This window comes from Nerophis ophidion, linkage group LG07 (assembly GCF_033978795.1).
Source record: "Nerophis ophidion isolate RoL-2023_Sa linkage group LG07, RoL_Noph_v1.0, whole genome shotgun sequence".
Taxonomy (NCBI): Eukaryota; Metazoa; Chordata; class Actinopteri; order Syngnathiformes; family Syngnathidae; genus Nerophis; species Nerophis ophidion.
In genome coordinates, this window is record NC_084617.1 from 79,449,991 (window position 1) to 79,475,576 (window position 25,586).

The window sequence follows — 25,586 nt, forward strand, 5'->3', positions numbered from 1 at the left end:
GGGTTAAGAAGGGGTTAAAAAAAAAAAAAAAGTGGTGCACACAGCGTTAACATTCGTGAGGGCGGGGCAGAGACAGAGAGAGCGAGAGAGTTATGATAAACGCGCATGCATCGCCAGGCTCTGCTTTTTATCTTTTGATTAATCAGATTTAATTTTTTATTATCTAGGGGTTTCAAAAGTGTGCCCCGGAGGCCATTTGCGGCACACAGCTAATGTTTTAAAGGCCCATGGCATATTCTAAAACAACTAATAAAATAAACAAAAACATAAACAAAAGTGGAATAAAAAATCTTAAAGGCTAAAGGTAATTTATAAAAACTTGCAACGTTTACTAATAAAACAAAGCTGGGGTTTTTTTTCAAACTGTCATTGTTTAAAACACAATATTGAATCAAAATCAATGTTATTATGAATTATTGACCTATCCAAGTTTCCGATTACTTCACATCAAATATTCCACTAAGAAAATTATTTTTTGGTGGAAGATTTAGCAAATTTGTTAAATAAGTAATCAAAAAATGCATATTTTGTTTTTTTCTTACTGTACCGAAAATGAACCGAACCGTGACCTCTGAACCGAGGTACGTACCAAACCGAAAATTTTGTGTACCGTTACACCCCTAATATTTATTGAATAATACTTCAACAAAATATGAATGTAATTTCATAAACTGTGAAAACAAATACGACAATGCAATATTCAGTGTTGACAGCTGCATTTTTTGTGGACATGTTGCATGAATATTGATGTTAAAGATTTATTTTTTTGAGAGGGAATGTTTAGAATTAAGTTCACGAATCCAGATGGATCTCTATTACAATCCCCAAAGAGGGCACTTTAGGTTGATGATCATTTCTATGCATAGAAATATTTATTTATAATTGAATCAGTTTTTAGTTATTTTTATATCTTTTTTTCCAAATAGTTCCAGAAAGACCACTACAAAAGAGCAATATTTTGCACTGTTATACAATTTAATAAATCAGAAACTGATGACATAGTGCTGTATTTTACTTCTTTATCTCTTTTTTTCAACCAATAATGCTTTGCTCGGATTAGGGGGTCCTTGAATTAAAAAAAATTCACAGGGGGTACATCACTGAAAAAAGGTTGAGAACCACTGGTCTAGACAAAGGGGCTCCTTGCTGTTTTTTTTTTTTTATACATATAAATGTTGCCTACCTCTGCTTTGTTTTTACTCATCAGCGTCACTCTGTGGAAATCTTTCTGCAAGAAAAACAACCTCAGATTTATACAAGACCAATTCCAGGGGCATGGTTCCCTCTCTCCCTCCTTTCCCTCTCTCTCCGGCCACCATACCATCTTTAGCCATCATGGCTACCCCTCCTTTGCGTCAGCAAGCCTGTTTAAGTTGGATTACTTCCCTAACCACTAAACGCTCTAGAGTCGCCTGTGTCCCGTTTAGTAAATGATACACTTTTCATCAATAATAAACACAATATGATAATGTTGCCTCCAGTATATATAAAAATGGATGCAGACCAAACCAATCCAACACGCAGGTTTAATGTTGCATGATATGTTCCCGTCCATACACGTCATTTCACACTCTCCACTGCTGGGTAGTCTATTTCAAGTTTCCAAGAGTCACCGCTGCCATTCAGAGCTGACCACTGCAGCGTCCTGCTGCTGCCTCATCCATCATCCATCGTCATGGCTGCCCTTTGCTCTCCCGCCCTACGTCCTACGCCCCCCCCCCCCCACCCTTAAGGGTGAACAGACCCGGTAATGAGGGCCCCTTGTGCCTTGCCTGCCTGTCCTGCGTGTCCCATGGTGCACTAGGGGCCCAGTTGGACAAGAGCCAGGCAGCTTCGGACACTTTTTTTTTTTTTTTTCCCTGGGCTCATTATTCTCATTACATCGCCTCAAATCAGCAGAGGACAGGCTGCTGGGATCTGTCCACAACTCATAAAGGCCCTGGCTCGTTAGTAGGGCAGCCTGCATCAGCTCCCATCAGCAAGAGGGTGATCCGGGAGTGGAGGTACTTGTGACTTGTGAAACTCACGGACAGCCACGAAGGTTTCATACATAAGGAAAATAATTAAATTCTATGAGATTCATTATGACGCACTGTCATGTTTTGTGGTCACGTTCTATTTGGTTTTGGACTCACCGTGCACTCTTGTTTGTTTTGTCACCATGACAACCATTAGTTCACCTGATTCATTTGGACTCACGCACATGATTTGTTTAGGACTCACGCACCTGTGTTAATCATGCCACTATTATTGAAGCTTGTAGTTGCCAGGCAGTCGGCCTGGCGTCTTTGTTGTTGTTCCATGCTCTGTTCATTCTCTTCATGCCATAGTTCATGCTTTGTGCACTGCACGTATGTTTTGTTTATTTAAGTCACAGTTAGCGAGTTTTTCATCTCCTTAGTTTTTTGCCTTTGTGGTAGTTTATTTTATTTTTTTTGCCAAGTTTGTTCTCCGCCTTGTGCGCGCCTTTAGTTTGCACTTTTTTAATAAATAAATTAAAATATGTATTTACCTTCACGCCATGTGTCGTCACCTTCCTTTGCATTCCGGGAAAACAAACCCCACCACAGTACACGTTTTGACACACATGTAAAATAATGTTTCGATCAAATTTTCTGCCCTGATCTCACGCTTTCTCTAGTTTCTGTATTATTCCCTGTCCATCGCTTTTACTTTTGTTTCCACTTTGTGTTCCACAACTTCTCTAGTCCGAGCACTGCCCCCCTCATCTGTCCCTGATGGCCAATCAATACGCTTCAAATATATTCACCAAGTACCACCTCAGAAATAACTTGGTACCACCACAATGACTAACATTGAATTACAGTAGCGTAGTAGGCCTATGTATTCATTAAAAACAAGGCATAGTGTTGCAGCTGAAGCAATCAACACACCTGCCACTGATGAGAGCTCTAAGTCCTTCATAAGCCAGCATGTAAAGCGTTCCAGTGCTAGAACGTAGCTACTTGTCTTCGTACAGTAAGCCGTACACGTCTCTTGCTCTCCTCACATATGTGCTTTTTTGTTTTCTGTGTTTCCTTTCCTCTGTGCTCAATGTGTCTTGTCCTTTGTCCTCACCCTGCAGTTCCTCTTAGTTACCTGGATTAGTAATGTGTGTCTCGTCTCCCCGGATTTCCCCTTGTCTTCTTGCTGACTGCCTGGATCTCGACTTCTCGCCTGGACACAGACTCTGACGCCTCGTTCCTGCCCCTGACCTCTTGCTTGCCCACGAATTCCCGAGCCTGCCTTGCCCCTCCTGGACTTCCGCACCTCTCACTACACGCACCTTCAACATTGTACGGTAAAACTTTCCAGCTAGACGCACCACATAGTCACACCATACCCGTTTTAGATTTATTACACACGGAATTTTATTATTTTAATAAATATGCCTCAATGCTGCCTTCTTCTCCACCGTACGTAACACTATTTTTTTTAACAAGTATATTCAATATTTTTGGCCACTGTAACATTACACACAGTTTGAACAGTAACACCGTGTTTAGGATAGTCAAATAAAACACTGCTGTGGAGGTCTTGCACCTCCGGGTTCTTCGGCCCACCAAGGACGGACATGACAAGCTCGAAGGTTTTGTGATTTTGTTTATTTTTCAATAAACTCGCTCTGCTTTACAGCCATCCGCTTTCGTCTCTGTCTCGCTCGTGCTCGGGTTTTTTCTCCACCATCAACCACTCCGCCCACTTCCTTCCCGACTGCTGCCCTTTTATAGAGTGACAGGTGATCATACAAACGCGCCCAGGTGGGCCATCTTCGCACCGGTCGCCGATCTCGGCGCCAGCCCCGGCCCAACCCGCCTTGCTGAAGGTCCGCAGGCCACGCCTCTTCACAATTGTACTTTAGTGATATGATTCTTTGGCATACCACTCGTGGTTCACGTACCACTGTTTTAGAATCACTCTTCTAATGGATCATGTTGCTTAAAAATATGTATGTTAAGTTAAAAAAGTTAAAGTAGCAATTATTGTCTCACACACAAGAGGTGTGGCGAAAATGTTGAATCACCAAAAATGATTCCCGGGCGCAGTCACCGCTGCTGCTCACTGCTCCCCTCACCTCCCAAGGGGTGGATCAAGGGTGATGGGTTGGTGTGTGTGTGTAAACTAGTATTAATGAGTAAGGGATAAAGAAAGGAATTTTTGGTTCACATTCCAATCCAGTGGGTGGTGGAATTTCACGTTGAGTGTGCCCACCATAAAGCAAGAAGAAGAATCATTTTGCTTTGCTTTGTACCTCACTGTGCGGCAGAGCTTTTCCTATTCTTTTCTGTACCTGGTTAATTTTTTTCGTGCACTTCCCTGCTGCGCGTCTTTTGCGTTTTCTTTAATACATTTTATTTTTGTCTGCTCTCTCTGCATTCTGGGGATCAACAGCGCCAATACGGATCGTAAAAGTGGGTTGCTTCGGTAGCAAAAGAACTGCATAACTGACCTCCATGTGGAGTGGAGGCACATTCAGTATTTACGGTACAGCAAGATCCCATTCAGTTTGAATGCACATTTACATAAAATGCAGGTTAAGTGTGGTCACCGAAACTCCGTATTGACGTAAGCGGTAGTTACCAGATATTAGGGGTGTGGGAAAAAATCGATTCGAATTTGAATCGCGATTCTCACGTTGTGCGAATCAAAATCGATTCTCTTTTTTTTTTAAATCGATTTTTTTTTTTAATCAATCCAACAAAACAATACACAGCAATACCATAACAATGCAATTGAATTCCAAACCCAAACCTGACCCAGCAACACTCAGAACTGCAATAAACAGAGCAATGGAGAGAAGACACAAACACGACACAGAACAAACCAAAAGTAGTGAAACAAAAATGAATATTATCAACAACAGTATCAATATTAGTTATAATTTCAGCATAGCAGTGATTAAAAATCCCTCATTGACATTATCATTAGACATTTATAAAAATTAAAAAAAAGAAAAATAGTGTCACAGTGGCTTACACTTGCATCGCATCTCATAAGTTAGACAACACACTGTGTCCAATATTTTCACAAAGATAAAATAAGTCATATTTTTGGTTTGTTTAATAGTTAAAACAAATTTACATTATCGTAATCAGTTGATAAAACATTGTCCTTTACAAATATAAATGCTTTTTACAAAAATCTACTACTCTGCTTGCATGCCAGCAGACTGGGGTAGATCCTGCTGAAATCCTCTGTATTGAATGAATAGACAATCATTTTAAATCGGTAAAAAATTGTTTTTGAATTGAGAATCGTGTTGAATTGAAAAAAAAAAATCGATTTTGAATCAAATTGTAACCCCAGGAATCGATATTGACTCGAATCGTGGGACACCCAAATATTCGCAGCCCTGCCAGCTATAGCCTAAAATCTATGTCGCCATATATATTGCAACACCCTGCGTGAACGATATTGACCACAATAAATGATTTAGTAAATAAGGCATAATAGAACAATTTCAAAATGGGTTACAAAGGCTTCCTATTAGGGTGACATCGTATGTAGTAACATATTGCATCAATTATGGTTATATAATTTTGTATTAATCTACGTGCTAATTTACTGGTAAAGCGGCACTTAAGAACTTTCAGTTTTGATAGATTTTAACGGCGCCAGTGGAACAAAGCGGTAGTGCTTTGCCTGACGGAAGATCACGTTTCCCATTAAAACCAGCGCATAGTGTTGTAAATGGTGAGAAACTACTGTCACGTACACACAAACTAACAGGATATTACCAAAATGATTCAGTATGACTGATCTTTCTCCAGTAGGAACCTGTATATTTTTTGCAGTCATCGCATTGCTTTTTTTGTTATACAGTACTTTGGAGTTTGTTGTATTGCTGGTCATATCAGTGTGGAACTGCTATCAACCTGGTGGCTATGTATTGCTATCATGCAAATTTCCGAGAGCCAACATTACCATTAGCATTTTGCTGTGAGCATCGAAAATCACTTACCTGTTGATGCAACATCGGGTCGAAATTCCGTCCTCGTTTTTGAGCTCATGCCAGCAATTGAAAGCCGGGCCAATGTGGATCCATGACTGTCCTTTTATCCGAGAAGCCTCCCTTTTTTAAAATTGTTGTCTCCTCGGGTAAAAATTTTCATTTCTTTGGTTGTTTGGCAGCTTCTACCATGATTGCAGTATTATGCTGCATTCCATTTACCAAGGTAGTGGTAAGTCGGAGCTGGGAATGGCGTTACAGCCGGGTTGAAAGCGTTCCAGTTACGATGTCGAAAATCAAAATGGCCACATCCGCAAAACTTATTTTGGGGAAATGAGCACTTATTTTGCAACTTTCACACACGGTAGATGAAGACAAAACACAGACGCTATTGCTAGCCACGAATAATGTATATACCACATGAAATAAATGTAGTTCACACTATAGTGACGTTACCATATTTAAAGGTACAATAATACATTGTTTTAGGCTTATTTACTGCCACAAAAGCTAATCAGAAGTGCTTATATCGGATATTATAGAAGCATATATCATTGTTTACATACACAGTAGCCCTTTTAAAAACAAACGGTTGAGAATGCTCTGAAATCCGACCACGAGTGGAAATTCTAACCAGGAACTCGCAAATTCTGACTTGATTGAGTGATTGAAACTTTTATTAGATTGCACAGAACAGTACATATTCCGTACAATTGACCACTAAATGGTGGACCCCGACGTGTTTAAGTCGGGGTCCACGTTAATCAATTCATGGTATAAATGGAACACTTTCACACGGGCGTTCGCATAGACTTTCATCTTATTAACGAATAGGGAAAGGGGAAGTGACGTATGCCATAAAGACGCCCTCAAGCCATGACGGAGGTGTCATTCAACTAGTTGTAAGTACATGGATCATCCCAAAAGTTATGAAAATATTTCATGAAGGTTGAAAAGTTAGTTAGTGCCGCTTGAAATTTTCGTTGCTGTCTGTTGTAACATGGTTCTATCTACACTTCTGTTAAAAGGTAATAAGAACGTATTCTTCTCCTGTTTGGATACTACTACACATTTGTTTTGGTTGGTACTGCAAACTTGGGTGTCAATCCAATACCATGTGTTACAGGAGCAGTGATGAATGCCAACACTGATACTTTAAATTTTCAAAACATTGAATGATTAAAGGTTTGATCATAATTACAATCACACAGAAATACACAAACATAACAATATCAATTCAATATTCAAATGATCTTGTAGCGTAGGTTCTGATTTAAATCCTTTGGTTTTTGCCCTCTAAGTGTAATTCCAGAGACTTATTTGCTGAGTTTGTAAACAATAACAAAAACAACAAAGTATTTTTCGTCAGTAAAAATCAACCATATACTGATACTAGACTTGGTATCGTTATTGCCGATATTTGTCTTTCTCTGCCCACCTTTCTTTACAATCAAGAGCTGTAGCTTGTAGTTATCATATCCTCTTAGCATGTTTAGCTATTTCTCGTCCTCATGTGATGATACTTGTAAGAAATCCAGTTCATTTTGTGAGGACTCTTCTTCGGCATGGCAATGCCGGTGTGGTTTTCCCGTGGATGCGTCGAAGCAGAACACAGCAAAAGTAAGATATAAGGTATTTATTTAATAACAAAAGTCTATGAACAAAAATACTGGTGTAAAGAGAAAGAGTAAACAAAACATTTAGCATGAAAGCTAGACAATAAAGTGGCTTGGCGTGAGAGCTAGCGAGAAAATACATACGAATGATGAGAGTCGTCACTGATGCGCGTGGGCAAATTAGGATCCGAGAATGAGTGAACAGAAAAGGTGAGCTTAAATAGGAGGGTGATAATTATTAGCAGGTGTGCGGGGCGAGACTAACAGGTGGACTGATGTGTAACCATAGTGATGGATAAAAACAGGAAATAAACGGGTCAGACAGAGAATGAAAAAACAAACACGTGAAGATCTGAGCAGCAGATCGCAACAGTATTCCCCCCCAACAAAAGACAGATACCAGATGTCTTAAAAAACAAACAAAAACTTGAACCCCCTCCCCAAAACCAGAAAGTTCACAAACGAAGGGAGGGCTGAGGGAGTCCACGGTGGAGGGTCGCCAGATCGCATGTCCCCGAATCCACCGAGGACACATCATGTGGCGGCGGCGGGTGGAACGCTGCTGCCGAAAAAGTTTTGGCGGGCGACCTCGAAAAGGCCACATTAGTGGCCGCCTCGCAGGATGAGGTGCCCGGCGAGGCGGACGACCCGGGCACGGCCACATCCGTGGCGGACATGGAGGAGGGAGTATCTGGCGAGGAGGATGACCTCGCAGAGGCCACGCCCGTGATCGACGTGGTGGACGACGCCTCAGCACCGAAATCCCAGCAGGCTTGGAAGCAGCAGACGAGGGTGCGGGGACTGCAGCCAAAGCAGGCCCGAGTGCAGCTGGCGAGGATGATGCGGGTGCTGCAGCCGAAGAAGGCGTCGGAGGCGGCCTGGGAGCCGCAGGAGTCGTCGGAGGCGGCCTGGGAGCCGCAGGAGTCGTCGGAGGCGGCCTGGGAGCCGCAGGAGTCGTCATCGACGTGAATGCAGGCGTAGTCGTCGGTGGTGCTGGTGTGGGTTCCAGCCCCGTCGTCGGCGCTGGTGTGGGCTCCAGCCCCGTCGTCGGCGCTGGTGTGGGCTCCAGCCCCGTCGTCGGCGGTGCTTGGCGGCGCGGAGCTGGCACCGGTGCTTGGCGGCGCGGAGCTGGCACCGGTACCTGTCGTGGTGCTGGTACCGGAGTGGGCTCCAGCCTTGGAGTTTGTGCTGGCGTGAGAACCAGGTCAGAGTCTAATTCTGGCGTGAAAACCAGGTCAGAGTCTAATTCTGGCGTGAAAACCAGGTCAGAGTCTAATTCTGGCGTGAAAACCAGGTCAGAGTCTAATTCTGGCGTGAAAACCAGGTCAGAGTCTAATTCTGGCGTGAAAACCAGGTCAGAGTCATGTGCTGGTGTGAGAACCAGACTGGGAGCCGGTGTGAGAACCAGACTAGGAGCCGGTGTGAGAACCAGACTAGGAGCCGGTGTCGGCTTCAGCCGAGGAGCCGGTGTCGGCTTCAGCCGAGGAGCCGGTGTCGGCTTCAGCCGAGGAGCAGGTGTCGGCTTCAGCCGAGGAGCAGGTGTCGGCTTCAGCCGAGGAGCAGGTGTCGGCTTCAGCCGAGGAGCAGGTGTCGGCTTCAGCCGAGGAGCAGGCACAGGGGTCTGCCGAGGAGCAGGCACAGGGGTCTGCCGAGGAGCAGGCACAGGGGTCTGCCGAGGAGAACTAGGGGACTGGTTGTGAGCAGGACTAGGACTATGATGAGTGATAAGACAAACACTAGGACTCGGGCAAGGACTTGAGAGAGGACCAGGACTTACAATCACACTAGTGCTTTGAGAAGGGCTTGGGCAATGACCAGGACTTACAGTCATACCAGGGCTTGGGCAAGAACTAGGACAAACGGTCAAACTAGGGCTTGGGCAAGGACTGGGACTAACAATCAAACTGGTGCTCGGGCAAGGACTAGGACAAAGACTAGGACTTACAGTAACACTGGGGCTCAGACGGAACACAGGTGGAGGAGGTCTAAGAGGGCGTGACTTGACCGGGGAGAACACAGGTGGAGGAGGTCTACTAGGAGGAGCTAAGCGTTTTGCGGGCCGAAAAACAGGTAAAGGTGGCCTACATGGAGGTTTTTGTTTAGCAGTTTTAAGAACAGGTAGCGTCTGCCCTACCTCCGCAACACAGCTATAGGCCATAGCCCCCCCCTCCAGACGGGAATCCCAGACCCGTTCCCTGTGGTCAGGGACTGACCATAAGGGAGGGTGGTGGGAGGTTTGGAGGCGGGCAGACCTCTCCCCTCTATATTGTCCAGAGTGTCCCTTTGAAAAGGGAGAAAAAACCTTGGACTTGGGCAGAGAATGAGGTTTAAACGGTGGGTTAGAAGAAAAACTAGGTGACTGAGGTTGACTAGAATAATAAGAAAAAATATCCTGATACTTTTGTATATTATTATTAATGTTATTGTCATTTGAAAATGGCTGAGAAAACGAATCTTCCCCCAAAAATTCCTTGTTGATGACGTCATCATCGGAGGACGGGCCCGCGCCACCGGGGGGCGTCGACGAAATGACGTCATCTGCGCGGGACACAAGTTGGGAATTTGCCCAGTCGGTAAAACTGTTAGCAAAGTGTGTTATTGGGTCCCCAAACAATGGTGTAGGGGTCCTGTGTGCCGACTGTAGGCTGCTGTGTTCGTGAGGAGGGAGACATGGAGTGGGCAAGTCTCTGTCGCCCGACGAAGCCATACTTCGCGGCTTCCGCCGACGCGGACGAGCGCGAGCGCTGCGGGAGGGAAACTCACCGCTCCCGGAAGCATCGATCGGAACCAGTTTTCCCTCCAGGTCCCACATCATGCTTTCGTCTGGATTGCATCGGAGAGTCTCAGCCTCCATCGCTCGGAATACCCTCCATGTGCCTTCGTCGAAGGTCTCCTCGTGGTTGCCAGACGCGGAAAAACTCTTTAATGCTCGGATCCTACTGTGAGGACTCTTCTTCGGCATGGCAATGCCGGTGTGGTTTTCCCGTGGATGCGTCGAAGCAGAACACAGCAAAAGTAAGATATAAGGTATTTATTTAATAACAAAAGTCTATGAACAAAAATACTGGTGTAAAGAGAAAGAGTAAACAAAACATTTAGCATGAAAGCTAGACAATAAAGTGGCTTGGCGTGAGAGCTAGCGAGAAAATACATACGAATGATGAGAGTCGTCACTGATGCGCGTGGGCAAATTAGGATCCGAGAATGAGTGAACAGAAAAGGTGAGCTTAAATAGGAGGGTGATAATTATTAGCAGGTGTGCGGGGCGAGACTAACAGGTGGACTGATGTGTAACCATAGTGATGGATAAAAACAGGAAATAAACGGGTCAGACAGAGAATGAAAAAACAAACACGTGAAGATCTGAGCAGCAGATCGCAACACATTTTCCACCATGGAGGGGATGATTACAGACTTAAAAGTGGCTTTGCACTGCGGAGGGACGTTAGCCACTAGCGGGAATGGTACAAGGCCTCGAGAATACGGTGGTTCGCTTGCTGCTGTCAAATTTACAGTAATAATAATAACTTAGATTTTTATCGTGCTTTTCTATTCACTCAAAGTGCTCACAGAGAAGTGGGACTCGACATTCATTCACACCTGGTGGTGGTAAGCTACATCAGTAGCCACAGCTGCCCTGGGGTAGTACACAACTAAAATGTGTCAGCTACACAATACAAAGATACTATCAAAAACTCTATCGTCGGCCAAATGTATATAATTGATATTGTATAGCAGTGGTCCCCAACCAGCGGGACCGGGCCGCGGCTCGATTGGTACCGGGCCGCAAAATATATGTATATATATATATATATATATATATATATATATATATATATATATATATATTTTAATGAATGTTTTTTTTATTTTTTTTTATTAAAACAACATAAAAAACACAAGAAACACTTACAATTAGTGCACCAACCCCAAAAAACTCCCTTTTTCATGACACACCAATCGTTTTGTTTTGTTCTGTTCTATAGCTGCTGCAATAGTTATGACAATTTGCTCTGGCTTTTATTTCATGTTATTGAATATATGACTTTGTTTTAATTTTATTCATATTGTTGAATGAATTAGTATGCTATTCAACCTTTATGCCACAACATTCAGTCAAATCCATCCATCCATCCACTTTCTACCGCTTGTCCCTATATATTGTTTTAAACTAGGGTTGTTATGATTTATTTGAACACAGATTCGATTTGATTCAGAAAGTGTGGTTGCCGATACAATTCAGGGACGATATTAGTTTATTTAAAACGATACGATAAATGATAAATGATAAATGGGTTGTACTTGTATAGCGCTTTTCTACCTATAAGGTACTCAAAGATACGAGAACCATTCAGTGAGTTGAAATCGATTCAGTAAAAAAAAAATCAACCAGTGTGACTGTGAAATAAATACTGGGTACTGGACGCTGCAGGTGAAGTGTCTGAAATTGCTGTTATTTATTGTAAGGGAAGTAGATATAAATGATTTATGGATACAAACAAGCAAGTAAACAACAATAAATGGCCAATGCAGTCACATCGTACTTGAATAAAGTGCAACCATCACAATAAGTTGAATTAAAAGAATAAACATTTTCTGCTCTCATTTTCAATATTCAAACCATTTTCAATGAAAGTACAGCAACTAAAACTTTAACAGTAGTTTTACCTGCTCCCTTTGCTGTTGTTTTCCAACATAAAATAATAAAAATAAAATGCAACAATCATCTCTTCACGTTGAATGAGCAGGAGGTGTAGCTGTGAAATTAACGGCAACCAAATTACTACTCTCATTTTAATAAACACGGAATATCATAATGACATTCCAGAAGTTGAAAGTTTGACATCTGACAAGTTTTGGCGACTAACAGACCAAATGGCCAAGGGTGTAATAAACAAAGTTTGAAAAGTAAATGAAGTGTAACCACTTTTTCGGTCAAAAATAACTTTTTTTTTTTACTTTTTTCAATAATACTAATATACCGTATTTTTCGGAGTATAAGTTGCACCGGCCCAAAATGCATAATAAAGAAGGAAAAAAAACATGTAAGTCGCACTGGAGTATAAGTCGCATATTTGGGGGAAATTTATTTGGTAAAACCCAACACCAAGAATAGACATTTGAAAGGCAATTTCAAATAAATGAAGAATAGTGAACAACAGGCTGAATAAGTGTACGTTATATGACGCATAAATAACCAACTGAGAATGTGCCTGGTATGTTAACTTAAGAGACATTCAAATAACTATACCATATAGAACATGCTATACGTTTACCAAACAATCTGTCACTCCTAATTGCTAAATACGCTGAAACATTATACGTCTAGTCTCTTACGTGAATGAGCTAAATAATATTATTTGATATTTTACGGTAATGTGTTAATACGTCACACATAAGTTGCTCCTGAGTATAAGTCGCACACCCGGCCAAACTATGAAAAAAATTGCGATTTATAATCCGAAAAATACGGTACTGTGTTCCTTACATTGTTTTTAACTACCCATCTCAAACTGGCCAGTGGGCGAATCTTGCTCGGCTATCACTTCAGTCACATCCTTTTGGCTTAAAGTGGAATTGTGGCTTTATATTATTGTGTTGTGTTGTTTGTATTTCTTGTGGATTTTTCAATTGTGCTCTAGCTGAAAGTTTTTGCTGTAATTTATGATTTTGCCTTGCAGCGTTTGCGTTTGTTGTAACCTTTCTCGACCACCGTAGCAATCCGCCATTTTCTTTTTTTTTGACGAGACAGACAAACTACAAACAAGTAGTCCTCTCTCAATGAATGCATTGCAACATCTGTCATCTTCATTATGTTTTTACTTCAATATCATAATGTTTATATGACTTCAAACTTGACACCTCCTTGGCTGAGACAGGATCGCTTGCTTCAGCGTTATTTTACCGGAAGTGAGTCTTGCTTTTTGAAGCAGCAAATTTTTTGACACAGAATTTTTCTACACTGAATTCGAAAAAACTAAATATTTATACACGGGATTTTAAAACATTGAATTCTAATTCAATGAAAATTGTCAGCATAATGTATGATTTAAAAAATCCAGTTTACCAAATTTTAATTCAAACAATTCTGTTGGATAAATTCAGTGTAAAAAAAACTGTCGCAATGAAGACACAAAATAACATCCATAGACTTTAATAACGTCTCACGTCCTTGTCATTATAAGTGTTAAACTTCATACAAAGTCTGGCGTTCTTAAAGGGGAACATTATCACAATTTCAAAAGGGTTAAAAACAATAAAAATCAGTTCCCAGTGGCTTGTTGTATTTTTTGAAGTTTTTTTCAAAATGTTACCGGTCCCGGAATATCCCTAAATAAAGCTTTAAAATGCCTTATTTTCGCTATCTTCGAAACCACTATCCATTTCCCTGTGACGTCATACAGTGCTGCCAATACAAACAACATGGCGGTTACCACAGCAAGATATAGCGACATTAGCTTGGATTCAGACTCGGATTTCAGCGGCTTAAGCGATTCAACAGATTACGCATGTATTGAAACAGATGGTCGGAGTATGGAGACAGATAGCGAAAACGAAATTGAAGAAGAAATTGAATATATTGAGCGAATAGCTATTGACGCTATTCGGCCATAGCGTGGGTGTACCTAATGAAGTGGCCCATAGCATGGCTGCCTTATTAGCATCGCCGGTAAAATGTGCGGACCAAACGATCAGGACTTTCACATCTTGTGACACTGGAGCAACTTAAATCTGTCGATTGCTAAGTGTTTTTACGCATTAAATGTGGGTATCTAGTTTCAAATGTACATACATCTAGCGTAAATAGCATGTTAGCATCGATTAGCGTAGCATGTTAGCATCGATTAGCTGGCAGTCATGCCGTGACCAAATATGTCTGATTAGCACATAAGTCAACAACATCAACAAAACTTGCCTTTGTGATTTCGTTGACTTAATCATTGCAAATGCATCTGCAGGTTATCCATACATCTCTGTGCCATGTCTGTCTTAGCATCGCCGGTCAAATGTGAAGACACTCTGGTACATTCAATGGGGGTCTGGCGACAGATTTATTGCCAGTGGTGCAACTTGAATACCTCCCTGTTAGTGTTGTTACACCCTCGGACAACACACCGACGAGGCTCGATGTCTCCAAGGTTCCAAAAAATAGTCGAAAAAAAAGGAAAATAACAGAGCTGAGACCCGATGTTTGTAATGTGAAAATGAATATGGCGGGTGTGTTACCTCGGTGACGTCACGTTCTGACATCATCGCTAAAAGACCGATAAACAGAAAGGCGTTTAATTTGCCAAAATTCACCCATTTAGAGTTTGGAAATCGGTTAAAAAAATATATGGTCTTTTTTTTGCAACATCAAGGTATATATTGACGCTTGCATAGGATTGGTGATAATGTTCCCCTTTAAATCCAATGTTTTCTGTTTTTCTGCTATCGATAAATTTGATATATTGCCGTTTAAAACAATGTTGGATCGATAACTATCTTCAACTTGCCGAGCACAGATCGATATACTTGAAACTTGGGAATGTAAATTGGATACATCGATCAATCGTGTCACCAATATTATAAACAAAATGTTAATGTTTTGCATTTTTTTAAGTACGAGTTCATACATCCTTTTAAGCACTGGTACTATTTCAAAAAGTACAGATTTGGCATTGTTATTGTTGTTCAACATGTAAACAATACCCATTACATTTGTTTTTACCGAGTAGATCGGTGTCTCATTCTTTCTGTCCCTCACTCAATGTGTACAGCGTGGAAAATCGAAGTGAATGTTCCCTACGGAAAAATCTTAGTACGAATACATGTACCCTTAGTGTTTATGTATGCATCCGCGAGCAAGCACACTGCATACATAGCACACCCTGCCCCAGAAGCCAGGTATGATTCAACTGGTCATGGAAAAGAAATGAGGTATTCCGAGGTCCGAATGTAGCTGTTGGACGACATGGCTATTTAAAAGAGCTAGAAAAACACAGTTATAAGGCAAAAACAAACAAGGCTAAATTGCTCCTCTGCACTTGGGTGGTTTGGCAAGTTATGAAGGCAGTCGTGGCTTTGAGGAGGTTTGTCCCAATGAAAGGGCGAACTGTGTAGAAGACCAGGCCGGGCTGGGAGGACTGCTATTCATTTATCCGTCCAGCAGATCAGATTGCAGTCAGAAGGACTAAGATGTCCGCCGTGAGTGTTGTCTTTTAAAAGCCTTGACAAGAAGCGAGGGTGCCCATACTAGGAAGCATGAGGACTAGAGATGGCCAGCGAGACGACTGTTTATCTTCTTCTTGTAGGAGAAGAGATGCTGTGTAATTCCCTGATGTGTGTTTACTCAGCCATAGTGGGCTCGGCCTTTGATTATAGTGCTGACCACATAATATGACTGCTCACTACTGCGCCAAATGACAAGCACATGGAGATGACACACTGGAAGCAATGAAACTAGAGAGAGATGGCAGGTTCATTTGGCAGAACAAACACGGACGCTCGGAGGAACCATAAAATCCCTGCAGCCTTGAATTTGGCATTTTTCACATTGCTCTCGCTTGAAAGTAATAGTGAGCGGCGTAGCTCAATTAAAGGCTGAGGACATCAGCTGTGTGTCAGAGCCAGCCGGGGATTTAAATGAGGACTGCATCATCTGAAAATGTTTTCAAGAATGTCACTGCCACTGGTCTCAAACCCCCAAGATGCAGAGACGGCAGGCGTAGCGCAGCCAAGAATTTAGTTATTAACAACAACGAAAAAACAGTGCAGCACAGAATTGAACAGAAAACAAAGGGAAAGTTATGTCAAAGTTAGTTTGTGGGGAACCCCAAGATGCTGAGAGGGAGGCAGGCATGGAGTGAGAAAACATGATCTAATAAAAATAATAGAACTAAAACAAACAAAAGGGTACTAACACAAAGCGCGCACGAGGCGGATAACAAACTAAGGGAGCTAGCATGGGAGCTAGAAAATAAAAGGAGCTTAATATGGAAGTTAGCAAAAACAAAAAGGGTCTAACGTGGAAGCTAGCGGATAGCGAGCAGGAAAACTGAAGTCGTAATGTGTAGTACAAAACAAACTGGAAGCAGGGAACAAAAAACAGTAAGCTACAAAGATCTAACGCAGGGGTCGGGAACCTTTTTGGCTGAGAGAGCCATACAAGCCAAATATTTAAAAAAGCATTTCCGTGAGAGCCATATAATATTTTCTTTAAGACTGAATACAACTAAATACGTGCATTTTTAAGTAATACCAAAATTTTTAGAGTAAAATAAGTATCTTATTCTTTTTAATAACATTATTTTTCTGAAGCTAACCAACAATAAATAAAATACTTCTTACCATTAATGCGAATTCTTGAACAGGTGCGGTAGGAACTGGATGGATGGATTAAAATGCATGAGAATGTTTTATATTTTGAACGTTATTTTTGACACTGTGATTACCAGCGGAATTATTCATTACTTACCGTGTTAAGCAATGTCAGCTAAGATTTATCTGAGAGCCAGGTGGGGTCGTCAAAAGAGCCACATCTGGCTCTTGAGCCATAGGTTCCCTACCCATTATCTAACGGATATAGCTTACCGATACGCTGCAAATAAAAGACACGACACGACAGGAGCGACAAGAGCGACATCGACAAGACAATAATCCAGCCCTGACTGGAGGACAAAAGCAGGTACAAATAGGAGTGGGCTGATTGACACCATGTGTGGCCAGGTGCCAATCAGCCGCAGATGAGAGGAAACAGCACACAGGGAGACAAACAGGAAGCTGAACCAAAATAACAGTGCTGACAGGAACTAAGGACAGGAAATACTAAACACACAGAGGAAAAACTAAAACACAAACAAACTGTCAGTGGCAAGCCTGACAAGCTATGCACATTGTAGTCCAGAGGACAGGGCTCACGTATAAAGCATCCTGATTGGCATCCAGGTACAAGGTGTGTTCTGATTGCCAGTCAGACACAAATGAGGAAGCCAGCGCCAAGGCAGGAAAAATACCGGCAATGAAACCAAAATACAGGAACACGAGAAAACAAAGTTCTTAACAGTGAAATGACATATCTTATTATATTTAGAAGTGATGGTAAAAATGTATTTAATAACAAAGGTAGTGCAGCGGGGGAGTGCACAAAAAAGCAGAACAGTCACCGGAAGTATAGGGAACGGTGGAGTTTGCTTTAAGACTGACTCAAATCTAAAGATAACAGGTAGTATATCATATACTTTTGTGTTTACATTTCATTGACTGAATATGCGCTAGAATGTGTTCAACTTTTCCCAGAATCAGCTACTTTGGCAACAGCTGACGCGACTTTCTTCCTTTTTTATTGTGGTAGCTGAGCATCCATTGACTACAATAAAGGAGCATAGAGAAAACATAGATGATACGTCTCCTTGGACGTATCATCGCTCATCCATGCGGACTGGACATTGGCCGAGAGTGGAGTCGGCTGTCTTGGTTGCTTTGTTGGGTCTGCTCCTGTCTCTGGCCATCCTCCTTCCACCCCAGCGGACGATGGCGTGGAACACCGCAGAGGCCACCACGGTGGATATGTTTATTTTACTTTTTATTCATAGCTGTATCTAGAAGTGTCTGGTTGTATCTGCTGCTTTAATGTCTTTAATGTCCTATGTGTTCTTTGATGTTTGATGTTTCCCTCTTACACACATGTAAGAGGGATGTGTACTATGGCTATGAGTTGTTGTTGTTTTTTTTTTTTTTCCCTTGGCCTCAGTCTGCACCCCCTCTCCAGGGCCCAGGCTAAGACCGATTTTTTTATTTTATTTTAATCTTCTATTTTTTTCTCCCCCCCTTGTTTACCTGTATCTCATCTTTTTTTGTAAGGGGCGCTGGAAGCCGGCAGACCCGTCAGCGATCCTGTTCTGTCTCCCTTTAATGTTTGTCTGATCTTGAATGGGATTGTGCTGAAAATTGTAATTTTCCTGAAGGAACTCTCCTGACGGAATAAATAAAGTACTATCTAATCTATCTAATCTAGAGTGGGTTGTTCCACTGCAGCCAAACTAGACGCGTATTGGACAAACACTTGGCTTTGTCCCGCCCATCAGACGCAGATCGTCTCTAGAAGTGCTTGACCTCGGCTGAATGCATGATTGGATGATCTGTCCTAGGCTAAATATTTTTTTGATTGACGGCAAAGTGAGGGAATCTTGAAACACAAACCAACGCCAGAGCATGTTTTTAGTTTCATTCTGTGGTTCCAAGTTGATAAGGAGAATTTTACAATCTTTTCCATGGTGTTTTCTTTGTAAAATCTGGCATCTTTAAATAGTGTATCTGTTATCGGAGACTGTGCAGCCGCCACTGATAGGGAAAGCTATGCAGCATGGAGGTACAAGGTACAATGTCCAGAGGAGGAGGTATACAAAGCATCCTGATTGGCAAACAGGGACAGGTGAAGGAGCCAGGGCTCGGACAGGCAAAGTGATGGCAATTGGAGGCAAAAAGAAAGTGGGAACAAAAGTAAGAGCACTGGACAGGAAATAAAAGAGAAACTAAGGAAACTAACAATAAAGTCCAAACTGTCATGTGAGATCATGACCCAAAATATTGATCAAAACGAAACTAATAATAAAGGCCTTCCTGTATCTAGAGACTTACCCCCTAAGTTTGTAAACAATAACAAAAACGACCAAAATGTTTAAAAATAAGAACAAGAAAAAACAAATAATAATGTTTGGGGCCGGGCTGAGTGTGTGTGTATATATATATATATATATATATATATATATACATATATATATATATATATATATATATAAATATATATATATATATATATATAGGAAAAACACAGAGGCTATTTCATCCCTACAAGCCTTTTTCACGGGTTTCCCTGTTCTTCAGGGGATTTTATAAAATTGTGTATATTATAAATCCCCTGAAGAGCAGGGAAACCTGCAAAACAGGCTTGATGGGATGAAATAGCCTCTGTGTTTTGTCCTGACCTAACGTATATTCTGCTCTATCCCGGTATTGAGCACTGAATAACGGATAAACCACAGAAACCTTGAATACATATACATATATATATACATACAAATATATATATATATATATATTGTACATACATATATATGTATGTATATACATATATATACATACATACATTTTATATATATATATATATATGTATATATACATACATATACATACATATATATATATATATATACATACATATATATATAGATATACTGTATGTACATACATATATATATATACATACATATATGTATGTATATATACATATATGTACATACATGTATATATATGTACATATATATATATATATATATATATATATATATATATATATGTATATATATATATACATATATATACACACACATGTATAAAAAGGTTTGTAGGGATGATTTTACCAGTCCGACCCACTTGGAAGTAGATTTTTCTCCATGTGGCCCCCGATCTAATTTTAGTTTGACACCCCTGCTTTAAAAGCACCCTCGGTAGTTTCAGTCTTTTGGGGGAAAACTATCTATTAGATAAAGAGCTGGCTGCAGAGGGACTTGACGGGACATGCCTGGTTACTATTAGCAACGCCTGCTAAAGAGATAATGATGAGTTTTGAATAGCACTGTCATCTAACACCATATCGGGTAAAGGGTCCTACTGGGATCCTCAGAAAGTGTTCATATTGGAGCCTTGCAAGAAAGAATTTAAGAGGAAGATGATAATAGCGAGTCGAAATTATCGGAAAACATGCCTCTAAATTTCAAATGTTGGCATCTGAGAGCTGCAATGTCCTCCCCAAGACCTCGGTTGGGGGAGCATCAAAAGATTAACCATGCACATGTGGTTCTCTTTTTCTTTAGCTTTTTGTGGCTTTTTGCAATATTTATTCCCACAAAATAAAGACCAGCCTCAACCAAGGGTGTTAAGAGAAAAATAAAAAGATACGAGAAGAAGAGCCAATGTTACCCTAAGGAAGCAGATATCATCACTTATTACTAAAGTTAAGCTGGGGTTTGCTTGTTTAACATTTCACGGTGATTCACTTCTTTTTACACTTGCACGACAATCATTCATTCATTCATTGAATTTCACAGTTTTAGTCAAGTTTTTACGTTTTGATATATACTGTCATGCATAACTGTGGTAGTGTTATGCTCTGGACCTGTTTTGCTGCCAATGGAACTGGTGCTTTACAGAAAGTAAATGGGACGATGAAAAAGCAGGATTACCTCCAAATTCTTCAGGACAACCTAAAATCATCAGTCTTGGGCGCAGTTGGGTGTTCCAACAGGACAATGACACCAAACACACGTCAAAAGTGGTGAAAGTGGCTAAATCAGGATAGAATTAAGGTTTTAGAATGGCCTTCCCACAAGTTCATGTCAGAAAAACAACAAATTTGCTGAACCGCACCAATTTTGTTAAGAGGAATGGTCCAAAATTAAACCAGAAGCATGCCAGAAGCTTGTGGATGGCTACCAAAAGTGCCTTATTGCAGTGTAACCAAATATTAACATTGCTCTATGTATGCTTTTGACCCAGCAGATTCGGTCATATTTTCAGTAGACCCATAATACATTCATAAAAGAACAGAACTTCATGAATGTTTTTTGGTGAACAAACAAGTATGTGCTCCAATCATTCTTTCACAAAAAAAATAACAGTTGTAGAAATTATTGGAAACTCAAGACAGCCATGGCATTATGTTCTTTACAAGTGTATGTAAACTTTTAATCGTGACTGTATACAGTGGGGGAAAAAAGTATTTAGTCAGCCACCAATTGTGCAAGTTCTCCCACTTAAAATGATGACAGAGGTCTGTAATTTTCATCGTAGGTATATTTCAACTGTGAGAGACAGAATGTGAAAAAAAAATCCAGGAATTCACATTGTAGGAATTTTAAAGAATCTATTTGTAAATTATGGTGGAAAATAAGTATTTGGTCAACCATTCAAAGCTCTCAACTGATGGAAGGAGGTTTTGGCTCAAATTCTCAAAATACATGGCCCCATTCATTCTTTCCTTAACACGGATCAATCCACCTGTCCCTTTAGCAGAGAAACAGCCCCAAAGCATGATGTTTCCACCCCCATGCTTCACAGTAGGTATGGTGCTCTTGGGATACAACTCAGTATTCTTCTTCCTTCAAACACGACGAGTTGAGTTTATACCAAAAAGTTCTATTTTGGTTTCATCTGACCACATGACATTCTCCCAATCCTCTGCTGTATATTGCATGTATCCATTTTGGTATACTTTTTTTCCAACATAATTTACAAATAAAGTCTTTAAAATTCCTACAATGTGAATTCCTGGATTTTTTTTTTCACATTCTGTCTCTCACAGTTGAAGTGTACCTATGATGAAAATTACAGACCTCTGTCATCATTTTAAGTGGGAGAACTTGCACAATCGGTGGCTGACTAAATACTTTTTTTGCCCCACTGTATGTTGCACAATAATGAAGACAGAGACGCAAAATGGATTGCACGCTTTATTCTGCTCAGTTAAGAGACACAATCCATTTTGCACAGGCTTAGTAGATCAGCTTTGCGTGTGCTATCAAGTTTGCACGTGTTTTAGTCACGCAAACCTTTGGGCAAATCAGCCCTTTTTTTATCTTCTGTAATTTTCGGAGTATAAGTCGCTGCGGAGTATACGTCGCACCGGCCAAAAATGCATAATAAAGAAGGAAAAAAACTAATATGTTGCACTGGAGTGTAAATCCCATTTTTGGGGGACATTTATTTCATAAAATCCAACACCAAGAATAGACATTTGAAAGGCAATTTAAAATAAATAAAGAATAGTGAACAACAGGCTGAATAAGTGTACGTTATATGACGCATAAATAACCAACTGAGAAGGTGCCTGGTATGTTAATGTAATATATTATGGTAAGAGTCATTCAAATAACTATAACATATAGAACATGCTATACGTTTACCAAACAATCTGTCACTCCTAATCGATAAATCCGATGAAATCTTCTTCCTCGATGTCGCTTCTAAACAACTCTGCCAACTCCAAAGGTATGCGCCGCTTCCTCTCGTCGTTGTCTGTCCAGTTTGTAATCTGCAGTACATGATTTCCTTTTCGGTCCAATTTTTGTTCAGCCCTTCTCAGTTTTTATAAGTTACCACCAACGAGGAAATGATCCAATTTAATAGCTACGGCAGTAGCATATAGCATATAGCAGTTAGCATTCCAATACCCACAATGCACTTCTGCCATGACACTCCCCCACCGAATTCTTATTGGTTGACGTGTGTGTGATGATTGCTGTTATTTTCTTCGTCTCTTCCGCGAACGAGATAAATAATATTATTTGGTATTTTACGGTAATGTGTTAATAATTTTACACATAAGTCGCTCCGGAGTATATGTCGCAACCCCGGCCAAACTATGAAAAAAACTGCGACTTATAGTCCGAAAAATACGATACTGATTACTAATTAATATTACGGGAACGGCCGCTCGATTCATCCTCAAGAGCAAAAAATACATACTTTTTGGTCATAAATTTGAACGTTTTATTGTTCTTTGATTGACTGGGAATGAGTGGGAAGCTCAGTGCACTCAATAAAATCCACGTCTTGTCTGTTTGCAGCCCGTTTAAAGATAAAATAGGTAGAACTAATGATATCTCAACGTGAAGCTGCCAGCCTCCCGTGCAGTGAGATTGAGCTGATAAAAAGAGACTCGAGGTGTAACTTTTCAGTACGACTAAAGAATAGGCAGTGAGAGCAGAGCATCATCCTCCCTGTTGGACACCAGCCCGCTGGATGGAAGCACACAAGAGCTGCTCACATCTCATCATCGCATCCTGTGCGATTTGCTCCCCACAGGCCCCCAAAGCGGAATAACAGCGAGCACATATGGCGCACTGCACACACGCACAGCGCATGACAGGATGATTATCGATAGAGATTGATGAGCTACACTCACAGTTTCTCCAGGGCGTTAAGTCCAAAGAAGGAGCCATTCTTTAGGACTCGGATTTTGTTGTGGCTCAGCACTCTGCAAAGAAAGAGAAATAGAGAATTATTCTCCTGAGGATGCATTGACGTTTGTCGCGTGGAAAAAAAAAAAAAAAAGTCAGGTTTTTGCTAAGATGCACGCAACAAGGACCAGAGCCAGTCGCACTTGTTGCCAGACATTAAACTAGATCAGGGGTCGGCAACCTAAAATGTTGAAAGAGCCATATTGGACCAAAAATAAAAAAACAAATCCGTCTGGAGCCGCAAAAAATTAAAAGCCATATTACATACAGATAGTGTGTCATGAGATATAAATTAAATTAAGAGGAATTAAAGGAAACCAAATGAGCTCAAATATAGCTACAAATGAGGCATAATGATGCAATATGTACATACAGCTCGCCTAAATAGCATGTTAGCATCGATTAGCTTGCAGTCATGCAGTGACCAAATATGTCTGATTATCACTCCACACAAGTCAATAACATCAACAAAACTCACCTTTGTGCATTCATGCACAACGTTAAAATGTTGGTGGACAAAATGGGGCAGAAAAAGAAGTGGCATAAAACATGTCTTAGAAAGTTGGAGAAAGTTATACATGTCAACAAAGTACGGTGAGTTCAAGGACCGCCAAAATTAGTAGGACAAAACGTCGCTCGCCAACAACTCGAATCAGTGAAACATGTTTGATAAAAACAGTGTGCTTTATAGCAATTAGGGATTTTTGTGTCATGTTTGTCCTCCTACAGAAACCATATTAAAACAAAGAATATACAAACCCTGTGTCCATTTGAGTTGGGAAATTGTGTTAGATGTAAATATAAACGGAGTACAATGATTTGCAAATCCTTTTCAACCCATATTCAGTTGAATATGCTACAAAGACAACATATTTGATGTTCAAACTGATAAACATTTTATTTTTTTGCAAATAATCATTAACTTTAGAATTTGATGCCAGCAACACGTGACAAAGAAGTTGGGAAAGGTGGCATTAAATACTGATAAAGTTGAGGAATGCTCATCAAACACTTATTTGGAACATCCTACAGGTGTGCAGGCTAATTGGGAACAGGTGGGTGCCATGATTGGGTATAAAAACAGCTTTCCAAAAATGCTCAGTCTTTCACAAGAAAGGATGGGACGAGGTAAACCCTTTTGTCCAAAACTGCGTGAGCAAATAGTCAAACAGTTTAAGAACAACGTTTCTCAAGGAGCAATTGCAAGAAATTTAGGGATTTTAACATCTACGGTCTATAATATCATCAAAAGGTTCAGAGAATCTGGAGAAATCACTCCACGTAAGCGGCATGGCCGGAAACCAACATTGAATGACCGTGACCTTCGATCCCACTGTATCAAAAACCGACATCAATCTCTAAAGGATATCACCACATAGGCTCAGGAACACTTCAGAAAACCACTGTTACTAAATACAGTCGGCCGCTACATCTGTAAGTACAAGTTAAAGCTCTACTATGCAAAGCGAAAGCCATTTATCAACAACATCCAGAAACTCCGCCGGCTTCGCAGGGCCCGAGATCATCTAAGATGGACTGATATAAAGTGGAAATGTGCTCTGTGGTCTGACGAGTCAACATTTCAAATTGTTTTTGGAAATATTTGACATTGTGTCATCCGGACCAAAGGGGAAGCTAACCATCAAGACTGTTATCGACGCAAAGTTCAAAAGCCAGCATCTGTGATGGTATGGGGGTGCATTACGGCCCAAGGCATGGGTACTTTACACATCTGTGAAGGCACCATTAATGCTGAAAGGTACATACAGGTTTTGGAACAACATATTCTGCAGTCTATGCGCCGTCTTTTTCATGGACGCCTCTGCTTATTTCACCAAGACAATGCCAAGCCACATTCAGCACGTGTTACAACAGTGTGGCTTCGTAAAAAAAGAGTGAGGGTACTTTCCTGGCCCACCTGCAGTCCAGACCTGTCCCCCATCGAAAATGTGTTGCGCATTATGAAGCGTAAAATAAGACAGCGGAAACCCCGGACTGTTGAACGACTGAAGCTCTACATAA

The 25,586-nt window shown here is 40.9% G+C and overlaps 1 protein-coding gene across 1 annotated transcript in view; it reads right to left on the bottom strand.

The window, feature by feature from the left end:
- LOC133556926 (adhesion G protein-coupled receptor A2-like) overlaps positions 1–23,581 on the bottom strand; it is a gene marked incomplete at its 5' end in the record, with an annotated part of 61,944 nt that extends 38,363 nt beyond the window's left edge. The window contains one exon of the mRNA XM_061907278.1: positions 23,510–23,581. Within this exon, the coding sequence (XP_061763262.1) occupies positions 23,510–23,581 (72 nt within the window). The remainder of the gene's footprint in view (positions 1–23,509) is intronic.
- Positions 23,582–25,586: the final 2,005 nt, after the last annotated feature.